This window comes from Loxodonta africana, chromosome 6 (assembly GCF_030014295.1).
Source record: "Loxodonta africana isolate mLoxAfr1 chromosome 6, mLoxAfr1.hap2, whole genome shotgun sequence".
Taxonomy (NCBI): domain Eukaryota; kingdom Metazoa; phylum Chordata; class Mammalia; order Proboscidea; family Elephantidae; genus Loxodonta; species Loxodonta africana.
This window is the reverse complement of record NC_087347.1, coordinates 40,180,202-40,205,733: the sequence shown is the minus strand read 5'-3', so window position 1 is coordinate 40,205,733 and position 25,532 is coordinate 40,180,202. Positions and strand designations below refer to the sequence as shown.

The following is a 25,532-nucleotide window of genomic DNA, read 5'->3' as shown; positions in this document are numbered from 1 at the left end:
AGATCACGTCTGGTTTTGGCAAGCTCAAAACTCCTCAGCCCATTCTGATCCAGATTCTCATCTGATGTAAATCTTTGGGAGAATCAAGTTGTAGCACTGTTTTGCATCGAGTGGGACTCTAGCCAGTCTTTCCCCAGAGTTACCCTGGGCTTAAATCTACTACATCATCTCCATGGCAACCAGAGGCCGGCCAGTGAATATGGTTGCCTTCTAAATCCTCTCCTAGCTTCTCTTCCCGGCTCAGTCTTTTCCGTGATTAAAAATCATCTCTCTCTTTGCTCTCACTCACTCACTCTCGCTCTCACATACCTGCTATCATTTTGTGCCCACATTTTTTGTTGCAACTTCCCTTCCAATCTGCTCTTTAAATCCCCTGTCCAATTAAAAAATGAAGATACATTAGTCATTGCTTGACAGCGGAAATTGACCTGTTTAGACGAGACCAGGCTGATTTCGGTGGGCACGGAAGGCTTGGCAAGCCAAAGTGGAATTTACCTTCAAGTCTAGCCAGCCTAATTAATACATTGTTTGAGAATGCTGGCCAGCCAGACCAAATACAGTATTTCCACTCGTTTGGAGGATCTACCCTGCCGAATCTCAGAAGTTATTTCAGCACCATTTACCTGTGCGTATGTGTGTGCGAGTGAGTATTATTACACTTTTTTTTTTTATTATGTATTATAAAGTCATTGTGGTTTAACAGAAGGAAAAGGGTTTTGTAATCATACAGTTGAATCCCCTACTCTGGCACTTCCTAGCTGTATGACCATTGTTAATTTAACCTCTCTAGTCCTCTGTGCCCTCATTTGTAAAATGGGTATGACAGTACCTACCTCAGGAGGTCGTGAATAGGAAATAATATCGTTTAAAAGTTCTTGGCACGTACTGGATGCTCAGTACCACCTTAGTCCCCTGTCCTCTCCCCAGCCCACTCCAAAGCATGTGTGTGTTTCTTCTTTTTCTTTTTCTAATTAATTTTTTTTTGATTAGTCTGCATGCTCTCAGCCTAGCAACACTCTTCTGTGTCTCTCCACCAGGGGGCACCCTTCTACCAGGGACCGAGCCCACAGTGGACACGGTGCCCGTGCAGCCCATCCCAGCCTACTGGTATTACGTAATAGCCGCCGGGGGCGCCGTGCTGGTGCTGGTCTCCGTCACGCTGGCCCTCGTGCTCCACTACCACCGGTTCCGCTATGCGGCCAAGAAGACTGATCACTCCATCACCTACAAAACCTCCCACTACACCAACGGGGCCCCTCTGGCAGTGGAGCCCACCCTAACCATTAAGCTAGAGCAAGACCGAGGCTCCCACTGCTGAGGGCCGAAGCAAGGACAGCACCCAAAACAAACAAGAAAGACTGCAAACACGTTGCCTCGATTTTGCACTTTTTTCTCCTCGCCTAGTCTCTGTGTGAACTCTAGGACATCTCTCTCCCAGGTCCCCAAACCCTGTGCGTTTTTATCCATCCCAACCGTTCTCCTTGGCTTCTTTATTTTTCTTCTTCTTCCTTTGTTGATTCCAAACCAACAACACCCAACTCTAATGCTGCATCTTGGATTATTTTGAGAAGAGATACCACCCTAAGCACTTCACAACTCAAGGCTCAGCTGGTTTTGTTCCAGAGACTGGTCCCTTGTTTTTCCCCTTGCCTTATCCCATACTTCCTCTCGGTGGGCAGTCTGCCAGGAGACTTGATGGGAAGCCTGGACCTGTGTGTCTGTACATAGTATACATTTGCGTGTGTGAGTAGCTCTGTGTGTGGGTGTGTGAGGGAGTATGTGGTTCACTGTGTGTGGGGGTATGTGAGAGTGTTCAGTGAAGGCCCCCTTTAACTCTTGTGTTACTTCTCCTAGGGTACATTTTACAAGAAAATAATATACTGTACTAGTTTTGTTTACTTGGAGAAGAGATTGAAGCTTTTTGTTGCCTTATCTAGCTCTGGCTGGGTTTCTGTTGGCCATCATTATCATCTCCAGGTACCTAAAAAATAGAGGTCACACGGAATGAAATGTGGCCCTTCCCATCCCTTTCCCCACCCCCAGCCCACCTGACCCAAGACGAAGGTTCCCCCAATGGACTCAGACATGACCCCTTGTCATGTCTCCTGGTGTCTTTGAAGTAACAGGAGAACAGCCATTGGTGCAGACGGAACCATCTCACTTCCAGCCCTGAAGCAAATCTGTCTCATGTTGCCTTATAAAAGAAAATCTCATAATGAATGTTTAGCTTTTATTGGTTAAGTCCAATCTTGGAATAAGTCATAGAGAATAAGAAATCTGAGAGTGATGTAGAAAAAGCAGTAGTCTGTTTACGTCGAGAGCAGAAGGAGAGGAGGGCGAAGGAAGGACTGAAATGTCTTTTGAAAGTCTCCTCACCCTGGGGGTTCACTGGGCCCGACGTGGGATGGGGTTGAATATGAAGGTTAAATACCGTATTCTTTGCTTTGTATTGATCATTGTAATAGCATTTGTAAAATATGGGGAAAAAGGGATCATTTGCTTTCCTTTCACGGTGTTCATGTGTGCCTGAATCTGTAGCCACTCAAATATAAAGCTGTCCACCTGATTTACTTAAGTATTATGAGAGAATAGAAAGTAAGCCTTTTTTAAATGTGCCAGTGTGCGACCCCTTAAAGCATTAGTGGCATCTGGTAAATACACCCTAGCAGGCTGGCCTGGCGTGTCCAGGTGTTGCTGCATTGTAAGAGAGAAGGTATAATGAAGATAAATCCATTGCTGTCCGTTTGTCCTCTCTAAGCAACGCAACGCAGAGAAAGGGATATTAGAGAGAAATTGCCTAATGATACTGTATAAAGGATAGATTAAATAAGTCAGTTTCATTGGTAGAAAATGTGTATTTTAACAAGACTCTCAGTGTACCTTGGCTCAGCCTTGGGGGTGTTTATTTCTCATCTTTCTGCCAGGTCCTCACTGGGGAAGTGTAAGATTTCTCTCCAAAGATGGTTGCCTGGGCTGAACGCCTGCAGGTAACCTCTGAAAACAAAATACTAGTGATTTTTTTTCCTTCTTCTTGGGAGAGAGAGACTTTTCGCACTCTTTCAGCATATCCAGTTATGTCCCTCCAGCACACACACTCACTTTCACATCTGGTTTGTTTTATCCTCCCGAAAGAACGGTGCTCTCCCACTCTCACTCTGTTTCAAAAGCTACTCTGGCTCAATCACAGCAGCCCTTCCAAAAAAAGATGAAAGGCTAGAGGGCAGGAGACACCTCGAGACTTCTAGAAGTGGCCTACCCCAGCATTAGATGGAGAGAGAGGATGGGCAGGGGAGGATTCCATGTGGCGACTTCTGTGCCAGGTCCCTAAGGGTTTTGTATCTAAGGTGTGCTAATGTCCACAACCAGTTGTGTGTTTGGGGCCAGGCATCACCTGGAAATGATTGGCATCCCTGTAGACACCCCTGGAGGCTGGAAATAACACTTGGAAAATCCAGCCAGTGTAGCAACTGGCTGAGTTACCACATACCCTTGAGGATTTCCCTTCTTTAAAAGAAGATGACAACAACTTCTGTGAACTTGCTGCATCTTTATCTGATGCCCCATGTGGGGAAAACACATCATCTTTATGTATAGGCCATAGTTGACAGTACAGGACTGCTCAAATCTTACGTGAATGCCAGGCTACGTTTCAGCTGGGATTGTCACTTTCTCTCTCTCCTCTCCTCTCTCCTCCTTCCTCCCTCTCCCCTTCTTTTCCCCCTCCCTCTCCTTCCTTTCTCTCCTTCCTGCTCTCTGCCCAGCAACTCCATAGTATTAGCCAGGTGCTATGCTAAAAGGGCAGTTCTGTAGAAATGTCATGCCTTGCAGCTTTGAAAAGCAAAATAATGTATTTCATGGAGAGAGGGAAGGGTCACTGTCTTTTAAGAGAAATATCTGGACAGGTGAATGCATGCATGCATGTGTTAAAGAATTGCTTCTCAGAAGACAAAGATGTGATAGCAACTATTAAAATATAAATGAATGAATGAACGAATCCAAGGCCTCGCTCTAGTAAAGCTTCTTGCCTTAGTAGAGGTTTCACGTCAACACCTCCAGGAGGGGACCCCTTGTCTCTGAGGTAACATTCCCTTCCTTGATATTATATTAGGAATTGTTATCACCTAATTAGTGGCAGAGGCAGAAAAAGGGGGAAAAATCATAACATTGCCAGTGATAAACCATGATGCTGAAAATAAAGTGAAATTATCGTTTCCCTTGTCCCACATTTTTGGGATTAAAGCCAGAATTGAATAGGAAATCCAGTAATATGTCTGAGGTTGATACCCCATCTTTAAAAAGACTCTCTTTAAAATGAACTAGCAGGCAAACAAACACCTAAATAATAAAAAAATTACCAAAGAACAGCAACGAAACAAGAAAACGTCAAGATTTTTACTTCCTGTTCTTACCCCCTCCCCCTGTAACTGTGACACCCCTTGCATTGCTCAGTTGCCTGTGTGTCAAAATAACTTGTGGACGTTGGAAACTATTTGAAAATGTATTGTGTGGAATGTAATAAAATGATGATATTTTTATACAAACATGTGGGTTTTTTTTTTTTTTTTCCACTTTGCCTGTGAGAGCAAAGTTGAAATGTAGGCTTTGAACCAACTGATGTTTCCAAAGTTGTCACATCACCTTCTGAGCTACAGGGCATTTCTGTGGGAGGTAGGTGGGTTTTCTCCTTGAGGCCGAATGCCAGCTTTTCCTTCTTTTATTTTTATTACTGCTTGTTAGGAGTTTATCCAATTTGTGCAGCTGAGCCAACTTTTACGATTGGTGTGGGATTTTGCAAAAGTTGCTAAGTGCTAAATTGCTAAATGTGATTCCACAAAATTTCTCTTGATGGCAAATCTCTGGAGATGGGACTGTACTTTCAAAGGCCCCAGCGGGAGTGGGACCAGCTAAGCTGAATCATGTACTCAGTTCTACGGAGAGAGAGAGCTTCCTTTGGAGAAGAAACAGCAACATCGTAACCCTCACCTACCAAATTATTACTTCCATGGGGACGCTGGTTTCCAATTTATGAGCACTTTCTCAGACAAAACGGGAACTTGTAGCCATCTTCAGGACTCAGATATCCTAGATTTCATTTTTTATCAAGTAATGAAGATAATCACATGATTTCCGTGAACCTGGAACAATCAAGGAGAAATGTCTATAAAAGCAACACTATAAAAACTCTGAGGAAAGGGATTAGGGAAACTTACACAAAAAGCCAGAGCTTGTTTGACAAGCTTTTTTTTTTGGTCCTTCTCTTTGGATAGTTTAGTGATCTAGTTATATAAAATGTTTTTACCAGAAGGAGATTAGAAAAAGACAACTTCCCAGCTGCTCAAGGTTTCTAGGTGGTGGTCAACAAGAGGTCATGGAAGGATTTTCCAAATACCCCCACCCATTAGGAACATTCCATCAACCCAAGAGCCTTCCTAGAGGCTCTGGGCACTATCCCTGAACGTCCTGAGGAAAAGGACATGTCCAGAAGACCCTATTTCTGCCAGAATCCGGCTTTTCTTCCTATCAAGCTAGATCCTGGGAGGAGCATTCATAAAACCTGTCCAAGTGATGCTAAAAGGAGATGGGCTTCTGGTTTCAGATCTTGCAGAAAGCCCCATCAGTACGATGGTTCAGTATAAATGTCACTATCTGTCCTCTGTAGAATTTAGTAGAATGTCCATGACTAGAGCATTGTTGGTTCATATAATGATAACCATTTTGTCTAGACAACGTTGGGCTTTCCTTAATGCCATTTGTTCCCATTACTAAAGGATGAAACGAAAGCATCTCAAAAGTAGTTATTTCAAGCAAAGACCCAGGCTGTCAACACTTTCCTGAATTGACCTGGGACCAAATTCGCCAAGCCTTTGGTAGTCCCTGGGTGGTGCTAATGACTAATATGCTCAGCTGCTAACCAAAAGGTTGAAGGTTTGAGTCCATCTGGAGGCACCTTGGAAGAAAGGCCTGATGATCTACTTTCAAAAAATCAGCCATTGAAAACCCTGTAGAACACAGTTCTTCTCTGACATACATGGGGTCTCTATGAGTTGGAATCAACTCAACAGCAACTGGCATTGGCATGCTCTGTTAGCGTTACTTTTTATTGGAGCCACATTTGGGAATTTCATCGTTGCTTTTCCCACCTTGGTTTTAGTCCTATGGCTTATTTTAGGGGTACTCCACTATAGGGTCGCTATGAGCTGGAATCAACTCGACAGCACGGGCTTTTTTTTTTTCTGACTCCTTTTTTTCAGAAGGACAAAGACTGTCAGGACTCCAATCTTAGACACTGAATGCAGCACTGTTACCAGTAATCATTCCTCAGTGTAGTATTTCAGATGTTGCCCGAGCATAAATACTACAGAAACTGTGTTTCCGTGGATCATAAATACCAGGTGTCAAGGCCCAAGTATGGTCTGTTTCTGCTCTTACCAGGTCCTTTCTGATGGTTTGAATGTGCATACTTGCTTCAACCACTGCCCTCCCAGCCAGGATAACAGAAGCTCAGCCAGCCCGATGTGGCCCCGTGTTTGTTTTCCTCACTCACCCTACAGTTGTTTTGCAAAAGCCTTGTGGCCTTTCTGTAATCTGTGATGAAGAAGAACTTCATCTTCAAGTTCTGATTTGGCTGCGTTGTGGGCCACACATCAGAGCCAAACTGCAGACCTGTAGGTGCGGGCTTGTTTTTTCTCTTTAATTGTGCAGCTCACTGGGGCTCTCACAGCTGTAATTTGCCTTTCATCCACTTCAGTGATGGCCCAAAGAAAACACAAAACAAATCCAACCAGAGAAGAAGGAGGGGAGACAGGAGCACCAGCTGATGGTCTTAGAATAAGCAGGGGAGAGAATCACCTTGTATAAATAAATTAAAATGTAGGAATCATGTAAGATTTAATTAAGCCTTACATAGATCAGGTGCACTGGGATATGTATAGAGGTTAGATACAATCAGAAATCCACACTTAGAAGCTTCAGCCAGAGTACCTATGCATTCACCGACTACTTGGAGGAGGTTCATTTGGCCCCACATCTAAGCACTGAAGATATATAAGATTTGGGAACTCGCCAAAGAACAAAAGCCCATTTACCGTGGCATGGAACAATGGAGAATCTAAGAGTTTCAGAGCAACCAGCAGAAGCTACTCTTACCCCAAGCCCAGTGGGCAGGAGATTCAGCAACATTCTCCTCTCTTCTAGGCCAAGTCATTGTTCTTGGGCTGACCTCTGAGATCCAAAAACACTGAAATAAAATTCCAGAGGCATTGGACCAAGAAACAGGAAAGGTCATTGGAAGGATCAGCAACAGAGATGCTGAAGGCAAGACTGGGTGTTGGTGGAGGAACATCTTTTCTTAGTGGCTTATTTCAATGGTGGCTATTTGTATGTGTGTGTGTGTGTGTGCTTTAGGTAAGCGTTTATAGCACAAAATTAGTCTTATTCAAAACTTTATACACAAATTGCTTTGTGACATTGGTTGCAATCCCCACATTGTGTCTCCGTAGTGATTGTAGATACTGAAAGAGGTCGTTGTGAGAAATTTTAGGATAGTAGCTGGCTGGGCTTTTTATTTTTTTGGAACTCACAAGTTATACATGACTACATCCTCAAAAAGTACAACCAATACAAAAAAAGCAGAAGTTCACCTTACTCTTGACCAATTCCACTCTCTTCACTGGAAATAACCAAGAAAGGTGATCCAGAATATATATTTCCTGACCTTTTTTTTTTTTTTTCACTTTACAAACATATATGTCCATGTAGAATTGTGTGGTTTGATTTGGCTGGTGTTTGGATTGCTTTTTGGGGTTTTTTTGTTTGTTTTTTTTTTTTGCATACATGATATCATAGTGTTCGTTCATTTTGTTGGATGACTTGCTTTTTACTTGACAATTCTTGACAATAACTTTAGTACATACAGACAGATTTATCCCATCCTTTTTAGCTGTTGCAAAGCATTCCATATTGTATTGATGTACCATAGTTTTTTCACTTCTCCCCTATTGATGGGCATTCAGGTTGTGTCTACTTTTTTTACCGTTGTAAACAATACTGTAGTGAACATCCTTGAATTTGCCTCATTGTGTATATGTTTCTCTAGGACCAAATTTCTAGGTCAGATAATGCATTTGTTTTTGTTTTTAATAGATGATTCAAATGGCAGAGTTTTACTTTTTTAAAAAGAATCTAGCCCCATTTGGGAGGGTAACAGAGACTAGGGGACGTCCAGGATTATATCCCCTGCAACATTTGCACAAATGACAATCTCTGCTACTATTTCTCTTTCTCTGAAATGGATGTAGTGTTTGCAAGTTTTAGCTGAAGGGAATTTTAATCTCAAGGATGGTTTCTCCAGAACTTTTTTTTTTTTTTTAACCATTGCCAGTTTGTGGAGAAAAAAGCCGTGGCTCTACACGGCAGCTCACCAGAGCTGTGGCACAGTAGTTAATTCTATCCTTGGGGTCAGCCGGCAGAGCCCTGTTCTCCATGATTAATGAGTTCCACTTGGTTTCTTCAAAGAGTGACTGTGCTGGGCCTCGCTGTTATTTATTTATGTTTTCTACTAAAAAATTCATGTAAAAAACATCCTTTAAGGTCAGTGCACAGTCTTGTACTGCAAACTAAAATATTCCAGCAGCCACAGGTAGGCCCACACGCCAAGAGAAAGCTTCAAATCCTTGAGGCCTTGTGAGCCAGGCCCCCCACCCACCCCCCGCCCCGCACTGGCCCTGAAAGGAACAGACCTTCCAGGTGAAAGGAAGCATCCAGCTTTCTTCAGAGGAGCTTCAGGTTCTTGTCCCCCGAGGAAAGGTGCCAGGAGGCAAGGTTGTTTTCTAGTGAGATGTTTATATATGTAGGCAAAGCTACTAGCCCCAAACGGCTTCTGCAAGGAGTGATGGGTAGAGGAGAAGCCAAGGGACCTGTTAATCAGAAACACCATTCCTTCCAACAGCACTGCCCTGATTTCTATCGTGCATTAAGACAAAAGGGTCATGATAATGTGACTTTGAATCTGAGCATGATGAATAGTGGCCATGGCCACATATGTGCTTTGCGGGCTTTCTCTGACCAGCCAGAAATCTAAGACTGCTTCCTCATGGGCAGGGGGCATGGGTATATAACTCTGGATTGCTCTGGAAAGAACAGCATGAGTGTGAGGTCTGGGTGGACTAAAACATTTCAACAAGCACATGCTCACCTTGTTTTGTCTTCTTTGTGTAATTGTGCAAAATTGAACCCTTGTAATATCATTAAGATTCCCAAAAGCAAAAGCTCTGATCCAATACTGGAATGATATTGTACCATGTCTTGCCTTTCAACAATAGCAGTTTCTTTCTCAGGCGGCAGGACTTCTTAACAAAATGCCTGGACTCAAGTTCTCTGCAACTTGTTAGAGAGCAGCCAGCTCCAGTAGTGATGGAAGTGCAGAGAAAGCTTTGAGCAGGAGTTGGCCTTGACCAAAGTCCTATTCTCAGCCGCCTGCTGCCTAGTGAGGCTTCATTTTAGCACAGTCTATTAAAGACTCTTTTTGTGCTTTTGTGTTTCCTTACTACCTCCAAGGGGCTAGAAGAAGGGGTATAAGGACAGTGAAGGCTGGTGGGGGCTTGTGCATTGTTTCCAGGGGCAGTCCTGACAGCTGTTACTGAAGGTGGGAAGATAGTCATTAGGGCCTGGACGGGGCTGCCATGGGTATGTCAAAGAGCACCAGAGGTGCCTCATTAGCCCCAGCCACCTGTAGACCCAAAAGGTGCACTCAGTAATAATGGTGTTCATGTGAAGCCATGGATCCACAACATCATCATCACCTTCTGGCTCTGCAACTCCTGATAGGGCCACCATCCCACCCCTCTTTCCCTGAGGAAGACATGATCTGCACCCATCTGCCTTTGTGCCAGATACTGTTCATCTTCAACCTCTAACCTCCTCTTTCCATACCTTCCACCTTTCCTGGTGGTCTGTTTTCTTCTCCACTGGCACTCAGCACTTTGTGTGCCCTCCCAAAGCCCTATTTCAGAAAGCTATGGGTCAGATTTCATCACACAAAGGTCTAGGCAGGTTTCACTGGCTACTTCTTCCAAGTACTTGGCGTTCTTATAGGAGACCAAACCTTAAGTTTAAGCCTCAGTCCTCAGTCACCAGTAAGCTACTGAAAGAAATCATCTCTTGAATGAATAGAGAGAGGTACCTTTTTGGCACCTCCAAAGCCATTCATTCTTGTGTTCCGAAGAAGCACCAGCTTTTAAGTTTAGCCGATTCTCCTGGTGCGATACAAGTGAGTTCTCTTGGTGAGATACAAAGAGCATTTTTCAAGGACCTTCAAAAATATGAGGTACAACCTTTAAGAAGACATGATTTCTCACATTGGAAGTGGATCCAGTTTTGTTTCTTTGACTCCCTCCTCTTAACTTGACCCAGATTTTGCCAAACCATGCCACCTAAGTGACGTTTCTATTATGCATACCTCTTTTTGATATTTGGGACTGGAGGACAGAAGAAATGCCAAAGCCCACTTGAAATGTAAAGAAATAAAACTATTTTCCTACCATCTCAAGAACAAATAACACAGAGGGAAAGGGAAAAAAATACAAAAAAAAGGAAACTTTATCCTGATGTTTTCTGTGTTTTTCCCATCTGCATACCCTAGTATGGAAAAAAAAACAAAAACAAGTCAACAAATAAAAGTATAAAGAGCCTTTTTTTTTTTTTTTTTTTTGTCGGCCTATGTACCTACAGAGATGGAAAATATCTCTGATTTTTCAAACACCTAAGATTTAAAAAAAAAAGATTCCAGAATTTTCCACCATCAATGCTGCTGGGTTTTCCAGTCTGCACAACTGCGAAACATTTCTCTGGCTGCATTTTTCTTATTTTCATGCCGTTGTTGGGGCTCAGTGGAGCCATTCCAGCCTCAGCTGCTCATCTGCCTCCACACTTGAAAATATTATTAGGTCATTTCACAGCCTTCTTGTTTCCAGTCAGTATTTCCAATCCTTTTTAGTCTTTCCTCCTAGTTATTCAACTAAAAATAATAGAAAAGTATGACTAAATTCAAGATCAAACTCTTCCAGTAATCTCAAACCAAGCCCCCTTCTCTCTTCCAGCTTGAAACCATTTGAAAAACTCCAAAAGTATTTTTTCATGACCTTACATAGATTTGGCTGTGGCCCAAGAGATAAAAACCCATGATAAAGTATCCTCTGGTAGTGTTCCTAAACTCAAGCCAAACCCAGCAAGGGATAAATGGCTCTCAAGTAGCCCGACTTTTTAAAGGAGGAGATTTGGCAAAGTTTAGATCAACATCTGAACTTTTGGCTTCTTACTGCAACTGGGGATGAACAAACTGAATTAAGAAAATTGAGTGCGTGTGTTGGGGGGCGGGGGAGCTTCATCTATTACTATATGTTAAACTGAATTAAACACTTTGAAGAGCCAAGAAATATATCCTTAGTCCTTCATTATTTCTCACTTATTTGGGTCTCAGTGTTATACTTCCTGCTGGGATCAAAGCAAAATGGTTGAGAGAGTTTTTTGAAGGCTACTCCCATCTGAAAACCCATCTGAACAATCCAGTAATTTAGCTGGCTCAGGGGGGTTGGGAGGAGCCCTGGTGGCAAAGTGGTTAAGTGCTTGCCTGCTAACCAAAAGGTCAGTGGTTCAGATCCACCAGCCACCCCATGGTAGAAAGATGTAGAGGTCTGCTTCCTTAAAAATAACAGCCTTGGAAACCCAGTGGGGCAGTTTGGTTTTGTTTGTTTGTTTTTATCTTTTCTGGTTTAGGGGGTTCAGGAACTTGGAATCAAATTCAGCAAAGGCTCTAAGTGGCCAAGAACTTCTCTCAAATAAATCACAGGCCTGCCTGAACAAGGTGTCGAAAATCTGTGGTTTACTCTCAGTTCTACTGTTGATTTCTTCAATAACTTACTGCATTTTTTTTTTTTACCCTCCTTCCTCAATTCCTTCATCTTTAAAATAGAAGTGATGACGCCTGGTACCTGTGAAAATGAAGGATTGCAATGATTTCCTGTGTGTAAGCGATTCTTAGACCCTTGCTTTAAAGGCTAGTTGAAGTTGGGTGGATTAAGTGGACATGTTAAAACTGCTTTTCACAAGGCTTTATCAGTCCTACCTCAGTTAAGGTGAACATTTAAAACTTGGGGCACAATTTAGACACTTTTTAGTTCCTGTATTACTAGGACTGTTTCCTAAGCAAAACCATCAAGTATTGAAAAGATGGAACCTCATCTCTTCCCTTTACCTGCCCTTTTCATTGTCATCTCTTTCCATGCCCACCTTAAGATGGATGACTTCTGGGCGCTACCACTTCCTGAATAGGACAGACCTGGGGTGAAAAACGAGGCAGTGAGCAGTGTGGGGCAAAAGCACCCTCTCACATAGAAGTCACAATGTCTACCTCGTTCCAGCAGCCTGCTCAGATAACCCTCATCAGAAAGATCTTTATCAGTTGCTTTTTTTTTTTCCATAAAGACTACAGAATTTTCAAGCAGGAAGGAACGTCAGAGGTTACTTTATGGAGTGAGCTGAGCCTCAGGGAGGTTTAATGACCTGCCCAAGTGCTTACAACTAGGATGAGTAGCACAACCCAAACAAGAAGTAGGCACCCTGCTCCCAATTCAGCCAAACCAAACCAGTCTCTGTCCAGTCAATTCCAACTCCTGGTGACCCCATGTGTTTCAGAGTAGAATTGTACTCTACAGGGTTTTCAATGGCTGTGATCTTTCCGAAGTAGATTGCCAGACCTCTCTCCCAAGGCACCCCTGGGTGGATTTGGATCACCAACCTTTCAGTTAGGAGCTGAGTACTTAACCATTTGCACCACCCAGGGACTCTACTCCCAGTGCTGCTTATATCCCATACTGGTCCCTTCAGAGAGATGCTGACATCAAAGTGTCCTTAGAGTGTCTCTGCTATCCATCCTGATGGCAAATCTATTGTCAGCTTCAACCAGGCCTCTGACTCCACTGCTCAGAGCTGACATGGAAGGGACTCTTCAAAGACAACTAATGCAAGTCAGCATCCTGAAATGATCTGTGTACAAGTGACCCAGGGACCGACTGTCTTAAATCATTTATCAAAAAGTAGTCAGTGGTTTTGGGCAGAAGTCTTGTTCTCCTAGCAATCTTCTGAAACTCCCTTTATGATGCAGAAAGTAAGCAGAACAATGTCAAGGCCAATACACTCAGTGCAGTCCCCAGCATAGTGGACGGGCTGAAAGGGCACTTGCAATTTTTCTGTAAGAAACTACAGAAAAGCAAACTAATGATAGAATGCCAGTCCCAAAAACTCTTAATTTAAGATGAAAAAAGGAAGAAAACAAGGGAGAGAGGAAAGATAAAGAATGTGTGTGAGAGAGAGAGAGAGAGAATGGATGAGAAGAACTGTGAGAGAGAGGGCATTCTGGTTTGAGACCTAAATCGCACTCACTGGGGAATTTCCCGGCTGCAGGTTGGAAGTGTCCCTGAGGGTGTTTCCCCTGAATAGCAAGTGTGGTCTTACAACACCAGGCCGTGTTCCAGACCCCTCAGGGAGAAACGTATTTCATTGGAGTAGTTTTGGTTTGTTTACTGTTTGTGTTGTAGTGTTGCAATTTACTTACAAGGCACTAGAGAAGACGTGACTCTTCTAAGATGGGGGAGCTCTGAAACAGTCCAGTGGATTTTAATAACTAGTATGGCTCTCTTGCTCTGAAAAATCAGGACAATAGGAAATGGGTAGTGCCTTGAATCACTCTTCACCATGTACCTAATACATCTCTTGATGATGCTAAGGGAAGCAACACCTGGGAAAGCAATGGGGTTTAGCGCTAGAAATTTTTACTCAATATGAAAATGACCAGGTTTTGCTGAGGTTTTGTTTTATTTTAAGTCACAGCTACTGGGCCACACTTGATTACTCAAACTCTATTAACCTCCCTGCCAGTTACTCATTAGTTCACCAGTTTCTCTTACTGGTTTGTCTGCAGCAGCTGCTGAAGAGACCTGACACCCACCGAGGGAAATACAGGGTAGAAGATTTGTGGCCAGGCAAGGCAATCACTTTGAAGTCCTTGGTGGGTCTGATAAAAGTGAATACGAACAAAAAGCCGAGAGATCAGTACATGAGTAAAAAGGCTCAGTGGCCACATTTGAAATCATTCCTATCAAACAAACAGGTAAAGGATATAGGACTCTCCCAACCCCCACCTTGCAGAAGCCTCAATTCCAACACATCCCACTCCCAAATTTTCCTTCCTGGCAATGGCCCAGTGGCTAAGATTTCGTCTGCTAGCCCAAAGGTCGGCAGTTCAAATCCACCAGCTACTCCTTGGAAACCCTCTGGGGCAGTTTTACTCTGTCCATTAGGGTCACTATGAGTCAGAGTGAACTCAACAGCAGCGAGTTTTTTGTTTTTGTTTTTGTTTTCATGCCCCATACTCCTGTAGCATTGGAGTTCCCACCACAAATAGCCTTTCTCTTATGCTATTTTGACATGAATGAATCTTTGTTCCCCATCCAAGTGGAAGGGTCCTGATGGTAGAGACCTGGTCCCGTATATCTTTGTTCTCAAAGTCCTCAGTATGATTCCTGGGCACCTAGTGAGCCCTCTTATAAATGATGGCTGGCTGGCTGGTTGGTTGGTCGGTTGCTTGTTTGCTTGCTTAAGATTTTCCTTTGAAGACTAATGTAAATTAACTTTCTCTTTCTGGGTAATGCCTACCATGGGAAAATGTGAAGCCCCAAATATTAGATCACCACATTTTCACATTCATGTCTAGCCCCATGAATTCTGACCAAAATGGTCAGCCAGTGACTCAGACAAACAGCCAGAGAGTACACATCCAGCCAGTCAGGATCCAAGACAAGGCAGACAGACCCTTTCTTCTGTTAGAATGGGGTAGTAGTGATATAGTGGTAGTTGCAATGTTCTGCCCACAACAGAAGAACTTGTGGGCAGACTTAGGAATCTCCTCGGGCCCTAATACAATACTGAGAGTTAGGCTGCTGGCTTTGGAGTCAGACTGACCTGAGATTGAATCCACGTAGGAACCCAAAGGAAATGGGGTCATGTGTGCACACAGGTTGAAAGTGCAAGTCCTGTGGGTGGTAAGATCCATTCCTGATCTTTGTTCTCCTAGAGGTGTGGCCCATTCTTCTCTGCCCCCGCCTTCTCACAAACGCACCCATTCACTAAAGTAGAGTCCTAGAAGGTCCTCTTCAAGTTTTTCTCCGTTAAAGGAAATTAAAAACAAAATTCTACATCTGTGTTCCTCACATTCTCCTGCTATCTTCCCTCACTTCCCCAGCTGGGTCTTCCATCCTGTAGTGCCATTTCCCCTTCTCAGGGAGGTGCTTCTTGAGCTCCTCACTCACCACTTCTCCCTCCTACCCCCAGGAAGGGCTAGTACCTTTCCCCCTGGATTTCTTCTTGGCAGCTACCCTCCCTTGCCTTGTCTTTGCTAGAACTACAGGGACCTAGTGCAGAAACACTCTTCCTGCCAACATTCTCAGGAAACAAGCTGAAGTTTATCTGCTGGACTTGACAGGAAAGGAAAGTAACCTGTTAAGGGCAAAGAGACTTTGGAAAGAGAAAGCTCTGAATCAAACACAGATATCAGAGATATTATCAAGAGGAATAGAGAAAATTGCTATCAAAGTAAATTGCTTTTTATACAAATATTCCCTTTATTTGAATTTTCCCCAGCGTGCCATTCTTTCTTTATGCCTTGGTAAACAGATGTGCTTTGGAAAATGTTGATTAATTTATCCTTTTTTTGACCCCTTCCCACTCACCCAAACTCCTGGGAGCAGTAATCATATAAAACGCTCAAGTCAAGCCACTAAAATGTTCTTCTTCACCTTAAGTAGCTTTTGATTCTCCAGGTGCAGAAATCTCAGCCACATCTGGGCAATCGATTTCTTAGTACCTTAGAACCAGACCAGTTCTTAAACGGTCATCTCGTCCAGCTCTCTGCCTCTAGATAATAAAGCAACAGAAGAGACTGGAGAAACCCTCAGAGTATGGCCCCCGACACCCTTTCAGCTCAGTAAGGAAGTCACTACTGACGTTCACCCTTCAGCCAAAGATTGAACAGGCCCATGGACCAAAACAAGACTAAAGGGCACACCAGGCCTGGGGAGGCACTGGAAGGCAGGAGGGAACAGAAAAGCTGGTAATAAGGAGCCCAGGGCTGAGAAGGGAGAGTGTTGACATGTCATGGTGTTGTTAACCAATGTCATAGAGCAATGTGTGTACTGTTTGATGAGAAACTAGTTTGTTCTGTAAACCTTCATCTCAAGTACAATTAAAAAAAAAAAGAAAGAAAGAAAGCAACAGAAGCCCCAGAGACAGCAGGCTGTGGTCTCCTAGGACAGAGTACTCTCGTAGTTATGACCATCACTTTACCCTCCCTCCAAGATCAATGCCACATTCACCCTTTTCTAGCCCGTGATCAATAGCTCCCTAAGAGTTCCTCCCTGAGGGTATGAGATGGAGCAGGATGGCATTCTAGCTTCCAAGAATTTGTCACATCCTTGGCAGGGGCGAAATCCCTAAAAGCAAGGACAGGATTTGGCCCAGAAGCCACTGGCAAGAGCCCCACAGTTCTCCTCCTATGCTGATTCATATATTTTTATCCAGTGTTTCTCATCTTTTAACTGTGAAGGTGTTAAGACATATGAGCATCCCATCAAAATGATTAATTATTGGAAATGTGACCATTTTCTCCCATCTTCACTTTTTTTTTCCCCCTTAAGTTTAGAAAAGAGCTCTGGATTGACTTTGACAAACTTGATTTGATCCCTGTGATAGACACCACCTGCCTCTTGTTGATTCATGTTCATGTCTTCATTCCAAGGAAACAGCCTGCTTTGTAGGGACCTGGACAATAATACAAGGGATGGGAATCAAAGTGGGGAAGCAGGCGTAGCCTGCAGGTGCCAGTTGCTGTGGCGCAAAATGCCAGGAACAGACTGGATTTATGGAGGAACAGTGCCACATAGCATGTGGTAGGCAGGGCCAAGGTCCTTCCAAGTGGGTTCTTGGCACGCTATCTTGTGCATCCCTCACTAGCAACTAAGGGGATGAGATGAGCTTGAGAGCTTTGGCCAGGAATGAAGAAGACTTCTAACATGATTAAAACTGCCGCCTGCAGGAAAAGATTGGATTTCAAGTCTGGCAGTGACAAATGGAGGCTCGGTTTAGGTCATGGTCAAGTAGATCATTCCTAAATGTAGTGCTCATGAGGAAGAAGCTCAGGTCCATCTGAAGTTGTTTTTCGTCTTATATGATACTCCATGGTTTGGGTTTGGGGTTTTAAACTTTGATTTTTTGTTTACTTTTCTTTTACTGTTATGTGACACTAGTTGCAATTCCTATAATGTGACAGCACAGTACCCCTTTCCATCCTGGGTTTCCCATGTCCATTCAACCAGCTCCTGTCCCTTTCTGTCTTCTTATCCTGCCTCTGGACAGGAGCCACCCATTTGGTCTCATATACCTGCTTGAACTAAGAAGCATAGTCCTCATGAATATTATTTTATGTTTTATAGTCCAGTCTAATCTTTGTCTGAAGAGTGGGCTTCGGGAATGGTTTTGGTTCTGGGTTAACAGAGTGTTTGGGGGTCATGGCTTCAAGGGTTCCTCCAGTCTTAGTCAGACCATTAAGTCTAGCGTTTTTATGTGAATTTGAGCTCTGCACCATACTTTTCTCCTGCTCTGTCAGGGACTCTCTGTTGTGTTCCCTGTCAGGGCAGTCATTTTATAATATCAATTTATAGTGCTGAACTCACAGTTTTTCACCTGACCTTGGACTGAACGAAACTCCACAAGGGCTGCATACATTCACTGGGGCGATCTTGAGCTGAATGCCTGGACAGCCATAATTAACTTGTGAGATAGGAAGAAATGATAAGCTCCTGCTCTTCAGCACATATTTGACTCTCTTTTTTTATTGTGTTTTGCCCTTTCAGACAGGTAATATTCATTGGACCTGATTTGTGGACAGCATAGTGAATGGACAGACCTGTATTATCCTAAAACATTATCATAAAAAAAGAGTCTGATAGATAGTGATAATACTGGAGAACATTCAGAGTAAATTAACTTAGCTCTATTCAAGCCTGGACTAGTCAGATTGGATGCCCATGTGTGATCTATTCTAAACTGTGAAGAAAGCCAATAGGAAAAATAGGCTGGGAGAGAGAGATGAGAGATATTAGCACAGATATGTGGAGGTGGACAGGCATTATGACATTTTTTCCAGTTCTACGCCTACACTAAAACACATAATGATGAAATGTGTTTTCCTTAAATTACTGTACATTTATTTGCAACTGAGAGGAAAAAGCCTCTGTACTTTGTGCCTATGTAGGTGCATCGTATGAGAAGGTGACACGTGCTACACTAAATGGGCATCACAGTAATGGCGTAGATGCTGTTGAATTGCCTTAAGACAAAGCCCACTGGTAATGAATAATAATCGTTTTAAAGACACAACTTAGCATTAAAAACCTGGCTTTTCTTATTGTTCTGTTCTTCTGGTTGTTACTGGAAATAAAAACAAGTTACATGAAGGGGCAATGATCCAATAATGTATATATATTAAATGATCCAGAAGCTGATGGTGATTCTCTATCTGTCCACCATACAGAGGAGCCAGCCTCAAGAAGATTGCATTTCTGCCTTTTAACCATACTGATAGAACTTGTTATAACTTGGTTTGTTTTCTTTTTTCATTATAGTGGACATCCCAGAAATACACGGTAGAGGGGGCTATGATGAGGAAATTGATGGTGAGTATTGCTATGATTTTTTTTTTTTTGCTATGATTTAGCAGGTAATCATGAAATTCAAGTTTGGTTATAAAGACATCAACAAAAATAATGTCCAGTGTACTGGAGGGCCAGAATTTAGAGCTAGCAGTCAGAAACATGAGTGAAAAGAGTCTACAGAAAAATGAAGAAACCATGAGTTATTCTGTAAGGTCAAATTTAAAGATTTAGGAAGTTTATTGACTTAGCTCTGCCTAATCTGAAACAGGTCCCCCATTTGGCAACCTTCTACATTGATGGTCAAATTTATATAAACCCTTTAGAAGTAGAAGGCGAGCTCCTCCATCGGTGTTGCTGCTTGAACCCTTTGACCTCCTCCCCAAAAGGGCCTGAGTAAATGAGTGTAACGAGAATATTCTTCCAGGCCTGCTGTGGTTTCCGGTTCCCTGGCTTTAAGGAACCTTTCTCACACTATCCAACCCCCCAAGTTGGGGCTCATTGCAAGATTTAGGTTTCTTTCCCACACTGCCCATCTCATATTTTTATATTTATTCTAAACTACATTTTTCCACTTCAAATACACATACTTCAAGAGGCTGGAGCAAGAGTCTTGACTGGAGGGCCACTGAGAAAACACGTAGATATAATTTCCCCTGTCGGCTCAGAGCAGCATAGGTCTCTGAGTGCCAGAGCTGATCTCCAAGAGACTCAACAGCAAGATTCCATGCAAAGAACGGCTTTTGCACAAGATTGATGCGTTTAAAAGAACAGTTTATAGAGCAGCTGCTTTTAACCTGACCTTAATCAAAAGTGTAGCTATAGAAACTCGAAAGACTAACCCAAACAGCACCTTGCTAGCTGAACACAGACTCTCCCTGCAAAACCTGGTCCAACACTCCTTTTATGGGCAGAACTGCATGACTGACCTACACGGAGAGGCTGCAGTAGATCAAGCAGCAGAAATGCTGCAATGTGACAGAAAGAGCAAGGAATGAGGAGGATGCAGAAAGCCTGAGTCCTGACCTACTTCCCAGCTTGCTAACTCTGTGATCTTGAGTCAACCATCTACTCACCCATTTTCTTTAAACCCTGTTTCCTCCTCTATTAAAAAAATAACACCATCAGTCTGCCTTCTTCATAGGACGATTGGAGATCCCAGTAAATGAGCTGTGGGCGTGTTGGCCATGCCCTGGCCACACTATCGAAATGTAAGGGAAAGTGTATGTCAAATGAGTCCTGGTGGCCAGAAAACACCAGCTGCTTGCATGTCCAGGAATACTAAATTGGGGAACCCATCATGAGACAATAGTCACCCTGTCCTTTGTTGGAAGTGAGGGATGAGGAAGCAAATAAAGAAGGGTACCTAGAACACAGGGTCATCCAGGTGCTCAAAGGCACTGGGAAAGTTCTGTTAAAATTTAAGCTTACCTAATATCAGTCAAATTATTTAAATATTAGATAGAAAGATAGACAGGATAGATGCTGTTGAACCAACTTCAACTCATGATAACCTTATGTACAACATAACGAAATGTTGCCCGGTCCTGGGTCATCCTCAAAACTGCCAGCATGCTAGAGTCCGTCTTTGTGGCTGTTGTGCCAATCCATTTCACCAAGGGTCTTTCACACCCTTGTTGGCCCTCTCTTTCAGCAAACGTGGTATCCTCCTCTGGCATTTGATCTGGCAGTTGATCCCTCCTGATGTCATATCTAAGCAAGCGAGTTGGATGGTGTTCTGTTGTGATCCTGTCTTAGTCATCTACTGCTGCTGTAACAGAAATACCACAGGGGATGGCTTTAACAGAGAGAAGTTTATTTTTGCACAGTAAAGGAGGCTAAAAGTCCAAATTCAGGGTGTCAGCTCCAGGGGAAGGCTTTCTCTCTCTGCTGGCCTTCTCATCAATCTTCCCTCAGACTAGGAGCTTCTGTGCGCAGGCACCCCAAGTCCAAAGGACATGCTCTGCTCCTGGCGCTGCTTTCTTGGTGGTGTGAGGTCCCCTGTCTCTCTGCTGGCTTCTCTCCTTTATATCTCAACAGATTGCCTCAGGACACAATCCAATCTTGTAGATTGAGTCCTGCCTCACTAACACAACTGCTCCCCATCCTCTCCCTCATTAACATCGTAAAGGCAGGATTTACAACACAAAGGAAAATCACACAATACTGGGAATCATGGCTCAGTCAAATTGATACACACATTTTGGGTGGGGGACATAATTCAGTCCATGACAGAGCCATACGACTTTGATTGGTTTATTTTTAGAAGTAGATCACAAGGCCTTTCTCCTAGTCTATCTTACTCTGAAAGCTCTGCTGAAACCTGTCCACCATAAGTGACCCTGCTGGTCTTTGAAATACCAGTGAGATAGCTGCCAGCATCACAGCAACACGCAAGCCACCTCAGTGCAGACAAATTCACAGGCTGTGGTAGATCAAATACTTGTATGGTACTTATTATGTGCCAGATACCATTCCAAGCACTTTACAAATATCAATTCATTTAATTCTCCTTACTACCCAAAGAAAGGAAGAGGTGGGTATTATTAGTATCTTCACTTTATCAAAGAGAGAACTGAGGCAAAGAAAAGCGAAATAACTTGCCCAAGGCTGAACATGGTAGGACTGGGATTTGAACCCAAGCAATCTAGTTATTGAGTTCTTATGCTTCGAGGAGCTTCTGAAGTGGGCTGGGAAGGGCTTAGGCAATAGCTTCACCTTAAAATAGTCAGCACCTACAAGTTTATGTGTGTTTTTGTATCATAGATGAGTATGACATGGACTGGAGCAACTCTTCTTCCCCAACCTCAGGGTCTGGTGTCTCCTCAGCCAACAAAGAAAAGAGCTGGCTGTACACCCTGGACCCCATCCTCATCACCATCATTGCGATGAGCTCCCTGGGCGTGCTTCTGGGGGCCACCTGTGCCGGGCTCCTGCTCTACTGCACGTGCTCCTACTCGGGCCTGAGCTCCCGCAGCTGCACTACGCTAGAGAACTACAACTTCGAGCTCTACGACGGCCTCAAGCACAAGGTCAAGATGAACCACCAGAAGTGCTGCTCCGAGGCATGACGGATTGCACCCGAATCACATCTGATGTTTCATTCCAGCAAGATGGGCTGGTGAAGATTAGATTTTTTTTTCCTTTGGAAACTGAATGCCATAATCTCGGTCAAACTGATCCAGAATACCGAAGGTGTGGACAAGACAGGCAGGCGAGTCAAAGGAGGAGGGGAGACACAGCCTCAGCAGGGGATGACTGCTCACCAACACTGTGGTGACTGAGTCATCGCAGGGACAGGGCCGTGCTGTCTGCTGGGACAAAGACAGGAGCTCATCTCTTTGGGGTCACAGTTCTATTTTGTTCGTGCGTTTGTTATTATTATTATATTTTCTTTGGTCTGTGAGCAACTCAAAGAGGCAGAAAAGGATAACAACTTTTCCAATGGTGGGAGCTGAGTGTTGATAATGTTCTTCACTTTCTCTTTCTAATCAATACTTGTAAACAAAGGGTCTTTTCAGCCTTTCCATCTTTAGAAATAAAAGGCAAAAAAAGCCGTCCGGCTTATCCCAGGCTCTGGTCATCTCAGGCCTTTGGGGATTTGCTTAGTGGAGGTTGTGCTAGCCACCCCTATAAGCTGCCGTTGCCAGTCCTAGCATTTAAGTAGGATGCTGTTGCCTTTAAATTTTTTTATCCAGGGGAAAATTGCCACTTTAGGGTCAGCATAAACAACTCTTTCTTATATACGACTCAGAACAAACCAGAAAGGAAACTTCACACGTCACAACCCATAGACATGCCTCCATGTTAGAAGCGGACAAGCCTTAAAGTGCTTTGTGAATAGGAGCCATTCATTAAATCTAGACCCAGAGTTTGTGACCGTGGGGAGGCTTTCCTTGTGGGGGTTCTGGTGGTGGTTTTGCCTTTTCTTTTCCCTTCCCCTTGTTCTAAAACACACACCCACACACAACACACTAGACATTTGTCAGATCTCTGTTGTTGTTGTTAGTTGCTGTCGAATTAATTCTGACTCATGGCAACCCCATGTGTGCAGAGTAGGACTGCTCCATAGGGTTTTCAAGGCTGTAACCTTTCAGAAGGGCCTTTTGAGGGCCTCTGGGTGGTTTCAAACTGCCAGCCTTTTGGCTAGTAGTCCAGCACTTAGCCATTTGCACCACCCAGGGACTCCTGTCAGGGCTCTAAGCCCTAGGAAATAGCATGGTTGATATTCTCAGAGGTCAGGCAGGGAAAATGCAGGCTATCAGTGTTGTATCTGGTGACCTGGGGTGGAAAGGAGAGCAGTGGAGAGGGAAAGAGAAGCCCAGCCTCTGTGACCATGTGATGGCAAAGGCTGGGCAGCTTGTGCAGGCAGACATTTTGATGAACTAGTCTCTCCAATAGGCTAGTAAACACTGATTTCTCCTTTGGGCTACAGCCACCACCTCAGCTTTTCATGAGTCACAGCTAAGATGTATGCGAGCTGGTTCCAACCATAAGTCTGCAAGCACTTTGGACCAAAATGCTAACAACACTACTTCAACCCCAGAGAGACTTAGGTTCTTATACACACACACATAACACATGTGCACACACACATGCGCATACCAATTTATGTGTTTTTTATTAAGTGCCTTGCAAAACGAAGAAAAATGTATTTTCCCCTGTATGTAGAAATCAGCGAATATCATACAAGTTAAGGCGTTCCTCCTTCCCTACCCCCAATGGCTCCACTCCCAGTCCCCCTAACTCTCCGGTGATCCTACTAATGGAACGAGCCCTGCTACCTAAGTGGTAGTCATAGCCCTAGATGACTCTCAACTACTCCAAAAAGGGAGGCATCAGGAATAGAAGGAAACTGTGAAGGAGAAGATTGTCCACATCAAGATCTGAATCTTGATTTCATATTAATGTGTAAGGATTGCCTGTGTGCTGGAATTACGTTTGAAACCCAATCACTATGCCCAGCCTACCGCGGATCAGCGGTAAACTGTCAGACCATTTTTGCTGCTATGGTCACACACAATTTCATTTGTCTCATGCCCAGCGAAAGGGAAAGGGTGAATGGGGCTGGCTGATTCCTTTAAATGTTAACTTATGGAAATGATAGTTCCAATGGTAATGTCACAGTGTTTTGTATGCAGAGAGGGAGAGTTCATATTGACAGCTATTTATTCATATGTGTGTGTGTCTTTGCGGCCTTTGAGTTCTCTGTATCTACTGTGTATGTGAATGGTCATGTGGGACTCAGTGATGTTATTGTGACTTTGACCTAGGGCCCGAGTGTACTGCAGATTTTGGCACTCGTTGGCACAATGGTAGTTAGAGGTGAGAAGTAAGGTTGTCAAGTCCAAGGGCTTAGCTGTAGGCCTCCCCTGAGCTGAGCATGCAGAAGTAAGTTTTTAATTAGCTCACTTTCCCAAGCAGTTCAGTGTTCAGGAAGCTGGCAAGTCTAGGGATTTCCAGAAATCTCCTGCAGAAGAAGTTTGAAAGCCTACTCTTGGGGTCTTGCCCCTCTTATGCCCAGTGGGCCATTTCACAATTCCCCAAAGACCAGTCCTGTTTCAGGCCTGCAGTTCACCTCTGAGTTACGGACAACTCAGCCTCCAATCTCCTAAATGCCCTATATCCATATTCGGAGACCCTGAACAGAACCAGGCTACACAGGGCTACGTGTAGATACCTCACCAAGGCTAGAGGCCGGCATGTTGTCAGGCAGAAAGAAAGACAGCTGTGCCAATCATAACTTGGCCAGGGAACACCTTGGTGCATTTGTTACCTTTATCTGCAAGTAGGCTAGCTGACGGGGCTTCTCGAGTAGTCCCCTTTGGGAAACCCAACTCACAGTATTGATCTCCTTTTTGCCTTGTACTGAATGACACATTACCTCTACGCTCTCCCTTACTAGGCAGTCAACAGGGCCATAGGGTTGCTTTCTCTCTTTGGTGGGAATGAAAAGTTGACAGAGACCAGGGGCCAAGGGATGAGCATGAATGATTAAAAAAAAAAAACAAGGGAAAAAGTTAAACTGTTACACAAAAAGTTAACTTTTCCAGGGTTTGCAGTTAAAGGTATTTGACCATTCGCTGGCTGAGCCAGATCACGGGAACTCGAGAGCTTTTACTGTGATGCGTCAATGTAAAAAATAAACAACAACGTCAAACTGTGTTTATATGATTTGTATAAAGCCTTTTTAAGATTACTATTTAAATAAACATTATACCAGAGATATTTTTCTGCATTTTCTTTATTAAAGACAAAGATTTGACAGTAGGGTGACAAAACCATTCGAGTTTTCCCAAGACTTTCCGGGTTTTAGCACTGAAAGTCCCATATCCCGGGAAACCCCTGAGTCCCAGGCAAACTAGGGTGACTGATCAGTCTCTTGGGTCAATGTTCCTCAGCATATTCATGTGGAGTTAGTAGGTTGATTGGCTGGTTGGTTTTTTTTACAAAATGAAAATGTTATGGGAGGAGGTGGTGGGCAGCTACCTGTTCGGGTGGACTACTTTAACTCAAAATTTTAACTGGTGGATTCCTAAGACTGATCCCTACAAACACTCCTTGTCTCTAGACATGGCCAATCCCCTGCTTTTTTATATTCTTTCCTGCTCAAAGTCTTAATAGTCAATAGCTCTAGTGATTTCAATGTTTTTGATGCTGCTTCTCAGTGTAGGAGCCCTGGTGGCGCAGTGCTTAAGAGTTGGGCTGCTAACCAAAAAGGTTGGCAGTTCAAATTCACCAGCCACTCCGTGGAAACCCTACGGGGCAGTTCTA

At 43.6% G+C, this 25,532-nt stretch overlaps 1 protein-coding gene across 4 annotated transcripts in view; it reads left to right on the top strand.

Annotated features, from left to right (window-relative positions):
- NRP2 (neuropilin 2) overlaps positions 1-24,777 on the top strand; it is a 130,403-nt gene extending 105,626 nt beyond the window's left edge. For 2 of the 4 annotated variants that reach the window (XM_010602342.3, XM_010602347.3), the window contains exons 16-17: positions 18,732-18,782; positions 21,525-24,777. In XM_010602342.3, coding sequence (XP_010600644.1) covers positions 18,732-18,782; positions 21,525-21,829 — 356 coding nt within the window. In that variant the 3' untranslated portion in view covers positions 21,830-24,777. Of the gene's footprint in view, positions 1-1,037; positions 4,542-18,731; positions 18,783-21,524 lie in introns of those variants that run through there. The other 2 variants (XM_010602349.3, XM_010602355.3) reach the window with 1 other exon arrangement.
- Positions 24,778-25,532: the final 755 nt, after the last annotated feature.